Source organism: Arachis hypogaea, chromosome 8 (assembly GCF_003086295.3).
Source record: "Arachis hypogaea cultivar Tifrunner chromosome 8, arahy.Tifrunner.gnm2.J5K5, whole genome shotgun sequence".
NCBI lineage: Eukaryota > Viridiplantae > Streptophyta > Magnoliopsida > Fabales > Fabaceae > Arachis > Arachis hypogaea.
Window position 1 is genome coordinate 7,070,849 of NC_092043.1, and position 7,213 is coordinate 7,078,061.

General features: G+C 38.8%; 1 protein-coding gene across 1 annotated transcript; it reads left to right on the top strand.

The window, feature by feature from the left end:
* The first annotated feature begins 5,078 nt into the window (after positions 1-5,078).
* LOC112704936 (uncharacterized) lies at positions 5,079-5,558 on the top strand. The gene has a single exon (XM_025755799.1). It carries the CDS (start codon positions 5,079-5,081, stop codon positions 5,556-5,558), a length of 480 nt encoding a protein of 159 aa, XP_025611584.1.
* The last annotated feature ends 1,655 nt before the right edge of the window (positions 5,559-7,213 follow it).

The following is a 7,213-nucleotide window of genomic DNA, read 5'->3' on the forward strand; positions in this document are numbered from 1 at the left end:
GAGAAATTGCAACGAGCATGGCAGAGCAGAGGGATACCTGCGACGAAGGAGAAGGAGGAGCGACCGACGACTAATGGACGACGCACACGAACGGAACCCAACTAACAAAATCATGAATCCAGCAAAGTAGCAAACAAATAAATCATGAACAGATAACAAATAAATCAAAATCATGAATCCAAAATAACCTTAGAAAACTATGAATTTAGCAACCAAAATCATGAAGTCCAGCAAAATTCAACATACATAAAATTTATTCTCAAATTCAACATACATCAAATTTATTCAACATTTGATTAATCATATAAAATACAAAATAAAAAAAATTAAAAAAGTTAGGAACACAGAAGAACAGAAGCCCAGAACAAAAAAATGAAAACAGAAAGAACAGAAGAAGAGCCAGAAGCCCAGAACTAACCGCAAGAGAAGGAGAGAAGAGAAGGCCAGAAGCTCGAGCCTCGAAGTAGAGAACATTACAACCCGCGACGCTGAGGTGACAACCCGCGATAGTGGCGCTTGCTCCGGCGTCTATTTGATTCACGGCGGCGGTTGTCCTTAGTTGGCAGAAGGGCATAACCTCGAGCCTCGACGAGCTTAGGGCTTGGGAGTGGGAGTGTTCTTCGAAGAGTAGCTGATTAGGGATTTAGGCAACACGCGTTCTTCAACCTTCTTTTCTTTTTTTTTAAAAAAGCAAAACGACGCCATTTCATTAGCTGAGGGGGAGAACCGGTACCTGTAAAAATCGGGCCGGTTAGCCCGGTTGGCCGGTTAACCACCGATTCGACCGGTTTTTTACAACGCAGTTTTGTGGATGGACCGAAGCGGCTAAGTGACTGGTTTTCGATTAACCCAGTTGAACCGTGAGTCCGGTCCGATTTTCAGAACATTAGTGAAACCTACTTTTTTGCGAGTACCAGTTTTTTTAAAAGTGAATCAAAGATCCTCGAATTAAACGAGATTTAAGAAAAAGACCAAAAACATAAAAATTTTAAAAGTAAACTTGGCTGCATTTGAAATGATTTCTATTGAATTTAAATAAAGCAATAAAATGCCTTCGATTAGATAAAAGGACTTTAAATTCGAAAATAACAATGTGAGAATATAAATTTGAACAAAGAAATTAAATGTTGTTTGAAAGGTAAATTTCCAAGAAAAATAAAGTTTGCAGAAAATGTAAATGGAAAATAAAAACAAATAGAAGGAACTCTACATAAATTTGACTCGAAGCAGACTTATAAAGTCACTGGGATGTAAGTGTGTGTGAGTAATTTCTAAAACGAAGTTCCAACCCCTATAACTTTGAACCTTCTTCTATTTACAGCCATTTCTTGACCGATTGAATTAAAACATAACTTCCACGTATGTGAAAACGTGAGTAACTGTTCTTGCTTTTTTGTTTGACCTTGTTCGATCCACTTCTTCGAATAACTTTTTGACTTGCTAGATTAATCGGACTTTTACTCGATGTCCCCTAACACAAGACTTCTTTTATATCAACTTTCTTCCGAAAGCTCACTCATTAAACTTTGAATAACTTTCTTCTAGGGGTGTTCATGGGTCGGGTGAAACCGAATTTGATGTGACCTAGGCCTGACCCGAAATATATATCAGACCTATTTGTTAGACCCAAACCCAGTCTTATACCGGGTGAAAACCAGGCCGTTAACATTACATTACCTTGATACCTTCTTGTGAGCTAGCATGTGAAAATATCCAAATTTTAAAGACTCCAACCGTTATTTGACATGGTAAAATGCACTTAGAAAAATATAACAAGAACCAACCCTTCTCTAAAATTAAAGCATAACCACAATCAATACTAATATTGTCTAATAACACTAAATATTTAAATCAATACAAATAACACAATATTATGCATTAGTCTAAAGTCTTATGCATTTTAAACATAAAACATTAACTTATAGTCTTATAATGACTAATAACACAAAATATTAAGGTTTACAATACGTAAATTCCATATAAGAATAGTCATCATCCATCACTAATAACACAAAATATTAATTATATATGATGATCGGGGCCACCGGACCGGGTTTGGGTGACTCGAGCTATGGCCCGGACCCAACCCAAAATAATGGTCGGATCTAGTTTTGAGACCCTTACCCGACCCTAGATCCAGTGAAATCACACCAAATTAGCCCCTAAAATATTCGGAGTCAAGCCGAGTCTTCAGACCGGGCCAGGCCATACACACCCCTACTTCCTTCTTTGAATTTAATTACTTTGACCAACAAGAGGTGTGCCCTTCTACAATGTAATAGTACATATATTTAATTGATTTTGAAGTATATAATTAGAAGAATTTCAAATATTTTTAGAATATCGATATTCTAATAGTTTTAGTCCTTGATTTCAATTATAAAAAATATATATAATATATTAAAATCAACAGTTAAAATTATTGAAATATGAGTATCTTATAAATATTAAAAAAAATTACAATGATTCGCTGCACAAAAGTCAATTTTTCATATAAATCCTTACAAGTCATTTATATTCACGCGCCCACGTTCTTCTTCTTCTTCTTCTTCATTATTCTTCTCTTTCATTGTCGTCGTTACCAACACCCCCTCCTCCCCTTCCTCCTATTCCTCCTTTTTTTTCCAATAGAATTTCTTCTCCTTCTTCCTTTTCCTCCTTCTCCTCCATCATCATAATCATCATTGTTATAATCATCGTCGTCTTCTTCTTCTTATACGTATCGTCGTTATCGTTATCGTAAAATTTTTGCCATAATGATGACGTTGCCTGATTCAAGACTAAAGAAAATATTTTTGTGTATTTGTAGCAAAATTTCTATGTAGAAATTCTGAAGCTGAATTGTTATTGTGATGAATATGTTCCATTCTCATTTCGATGTATTTTGAAAATATTTCGGTGTATTTTTATTCTGATAAGTTCTGCATAATTCAAAACTCTTCCTCTTCCTCCTCCTCATCTTCGGCAGCTGCTTCTTCTTCATCTTCTTATTTCATATTTTTATAATTCTTCTTGGGAGAAAAAATCAAACAAAAAAACATAATATTGTAAAATCAATAGAAAGAAGAGGAGGAAAAAATTGCAGCAACAACAACAGTAATAAGAAGAACGACGATGAGGATGAAACATGCGAAGAAAAAGGAGGATAAATTAAAAGAAGAAGGAGAAGAAGAAGAAAGAGGAGGAGGAGGAGAAGGAACGCAGGATACAAACGTTGGAGGAGAAACGACGTAATTTTACGCACACATTATGTAAGTGAATTTTGTTGGATTATGATTAACTTATATGTGAAAATTACTTGTATGCGTAGCAGGACTAAAAAATTTATATAAAATTTTATCAAATTTATAAATAAGATCTTACATTTTAAAAATTTATAATTAAATCGTCATATTCTATAAAAAATTTTAATTAGGTCTTTGTCATTGCGAAAAAGTTTTCAAAAGTCTTTACAAGTATATATCTAAGAATGTTCTATTTTTTTAAACTTTGTAAAGGGCAATTTACTGAATTAAATAAATTGACCCTCAAAATTAACATAATACACATTTTAAAAAGTGGATACCGAAATGCATTTTTTTCATAAACTATGTAAACCGCGACAGGGGTATCGTGGTTTACAAATGCACGTAATCCGCTACAGGGGTGTCGCGGATTATATTCGAAGAAATTCATCACATAATCCACGGTAGGGGTGTCACGGTTTATGTGTGTTTCGCAGACGTGCATAAACCGTTACAGGAGTCTAGCAGTTTATGCTTTGTCAAATTCAGCTATAAATACCACTCAAGATAGGGAGTGACGCATTTGAGGAGAGTCATTTTCACACTTTCACAAATGGATAGTGAGGAGAGCTTGTTGGTTCTAGTCCATTGCTCTGGTAAAATAAAAAAAAAGTAATAGGCATGGTGTTAAGTTCACTCATAAAGAACCGCTGAGCATTTTAATCCGTTCGACTGATACTTTGTCGGATCTGAAGAGGAACATATTGCAGAACGCAGGGTTGTGTGGGGCCAAGTTGGTGAAGAAGGTGTTCTACAAGATTCCGATGGCGGTTGTGTCAAGTGGTGTGCAGTATGAAACATTTGTCATAGGGTCGGATGAAGACATGGGGTCTTATTTCATTGTCGGCAGAGTTTTTCGAAGGTGAGAATACACGAGTTGTTTGCCAAGTTGGAAGACCATGTGGACAGTTCCGGGGCTTCAGCGCCAAATCCTCAGTCGATGACAGTGGGGGTGTTTCTACTTTGATGCCTATCATTGCACCTGGTTGTCTCCTAGCTGCACCTTCACTTGTTCTAGAACCGACAGCTAGGTCTTCTGGTTTGATTACTGGTCTTGTTGGTGGTGGTGAGTCGGATCACGTTGAGGACGCGATGCGGAAAGATGATTCGGACGATGAGCCCGATCACATATCAGGGGATAGTGAGGAGGAGACTCCAGTGGCCCCACCTGCACCTCAGGGGCCATTCAGTTCTGGGTCCTACCAATAACTGCCGCATTTTTTGATGCTAAACCTGGAAGCAGTGAGTCAACAACCGGATGATGCACACACCTTCAGTTACCAAGGATTACACGAGGGCAATACTTCTAGGAAATTTCAGATTGGCCAATCATTCCAGACTAAGGAAGAAGCTGTGATGAGTGTTAAGGATTAGGGCATTCGTTGTGGAGTTCAGTATCGGGTTATGGAATCGGATCATCTGAAGTATGTTGGAAGATGCAAGGAGTTTGGAAACGGCTGCACGTGGATGATCCGCGTGGCACTTCGTCAGCGCAAGGGTAACTAGGAGGTTAGAAGGTACAATGGAGCCCACACTTTCCTAGCCACTTTGATTTTGAGCGACCACCGACAGCTCGATTACCACGTAATTTGTGCGATGATCTATCCGTTGGTTAGGGCGGATGCAGTGGTTACCATAAAGGTGTTGCAAGAATCTATTGAGTCAACCTACTGATTCAGGCCTAGTTATAGGATGGTGTGGAAGGCAAAGCAGAAGGTAGTCGCATAGATTTATGGGGATTGGGAAGAGTCGTATGCGAAGTTGCCCCGGTGGATCCTTGGGATGCAAGCAACGATGGACGGAACCGTAGCTTTGTTGAAGACTTCACCAGTGCGTGTAGGTGATGAGATTGATGAGTCTACAGAGTACTTTCATCGACTTTTCTGGACATTCCCTCCGTGCGTTAAGGCTTTTAAACATTGCAAGCCACTAATCAGCATTGATGGTACGCATCTCTATGGGAAGTATGGCGGGACTTTACTTCTGGCTATTGCGCAAGATGAAAACTCGAATATATTGCCATTTGTGTTTGCACTTGTTGAGGGGGAGAATGCTGAGTCGTGGGCTTTTTTCTTATCCCACTTGCGTCAACATGTGACCCCACAGGAAGGAATTCTGGTGATCTCTGACAGACACAATGGCATTAAGGCTGCATTAGAGGCACCAGACAGTGGTTGGAAACCGCCTCATGCATATCGAACGTATTGCATTGACACGTTGCAGCGAATTTTGCTCTCAGTTTCAAGGGTCAGGTTGCAAGGTGGATGCTCGTGAATGCGGTGTATGCCAAGACTGAAGCCGAGTTTGACTACTGATTTGATATTATGAGGATTGCGAATCCGGCCATGTGTGATTGGGCCAACCGACTGGAGTACGATAAGTGGACCCAACACCAAGATGGAGGCAGAGGGTTCGGCCACATGACGATAAATATATCCGAGTGTGTTAACTATGTACTGAAGGGGACACGGAATCTGCCGGTTACTGCACTTGTCAAATCCACATATGGGAGGTTAGTAGAACTTTTTGTCATCCAAGGGAAGACAACAGAGGGGCAGTTGGGATCAGGCCAACGGTTTTGCCAAGCGCTAGTCAATTTGCGATAGAGCGCAACTTGAAAGATGCGAGGTGCTTCGTGGTTACTCTGTTTGACAGACATCAATCTGAGTATACCGTGGCTAAGACGACTCCTACCGATAACTTCTCGCTTAGGACGTATCAGATTTTCCTCAGAGATTGCACTTGTGACTAAGGGTACTTTCAAGCTCTCCATTACCCGTGCTGCCATACGATTACATGTTGTGCTTAGTCTCGGTTAGATTGGGCTACGTACGTCCATGAGGTTTATACCATGACTAAGGTGTTCAGCGTATACCGGATGGGATTTTTGCCCCATATTCTAGAGGGTCTGTGGCCACCATACGCCGGTCCTACTATCGTTCCTGATCCTAACATGAGACATGCCAGAGAAGGGCGACCGAGGTCAACAAGAATCTGTAGCACCATATATGAGGCCGATACTAGTTGGCCGAAGCGATGTGGGTTATGCAGACAGACAGGACACACTCGCAGGACTTGCCGTTAGCGAGGATCCGCCCCCCAGTGCCGAGGCATAGGTATCATTAGGTCGTCATGATTAGTTTTCATTTTTCTTTCCTTATTTGTGTTCTTGTCCTGTTTTAGTTGTACTTATTGTTAAGTAAAGTTGCAGTTGCTGTTCGTTTTACGGTGACGTTGTTATTGTTAGCGATTCTCTATGTAGTTGTGATACTCTTCAGTTAAGGTGTTCTAATTTTGTTGGTAACTCTATGAGTTCAAGAGACTAATTTCAATTAAATCAAAACACCAGCCTATGTTGCGCCATATATAAAAATTGCAAACCAAACGTTCATCCAAAAACTCATCCTCCATGAAAAATGAACTAAGTGCACACTAAAGCATAAACCGCTAGACTCCTTTAGCGGTTTATGCATATCTGCAAAACATACATAAACCGTGACACCCCTACCATAAATTATGTGATGAATTTTTTCGAATGTAATCCGCGATACTCCTGTAGTGGATTACGTACATTTGTAAACCGCGATACCCCTGTTACAATTTACATAGTTTATGAAAAAAATACATTTCGATATCCACTTTTCAAAATATGTATTATGATAAATTTGAGAGCCAGTATATTTAATTCCGTAAATTGTCCTTTTGTAAATGATAAAAACTTAATTGAAAATTAAAATATATTGTCATATATCAAAGTTTCTTTTTATTTGTTTAATTAAAGAAGACTCCGATTATATACAAAGCGTAATGGAAGACAATTATTTTGTTAAACAAAATGTTTGAAAGTTTTATAATTATTTATATGAATTTAAATATAAAATAGTGTTTAAATTAAACATCCTAATGCATTGTTCTAATTATGCTTATAA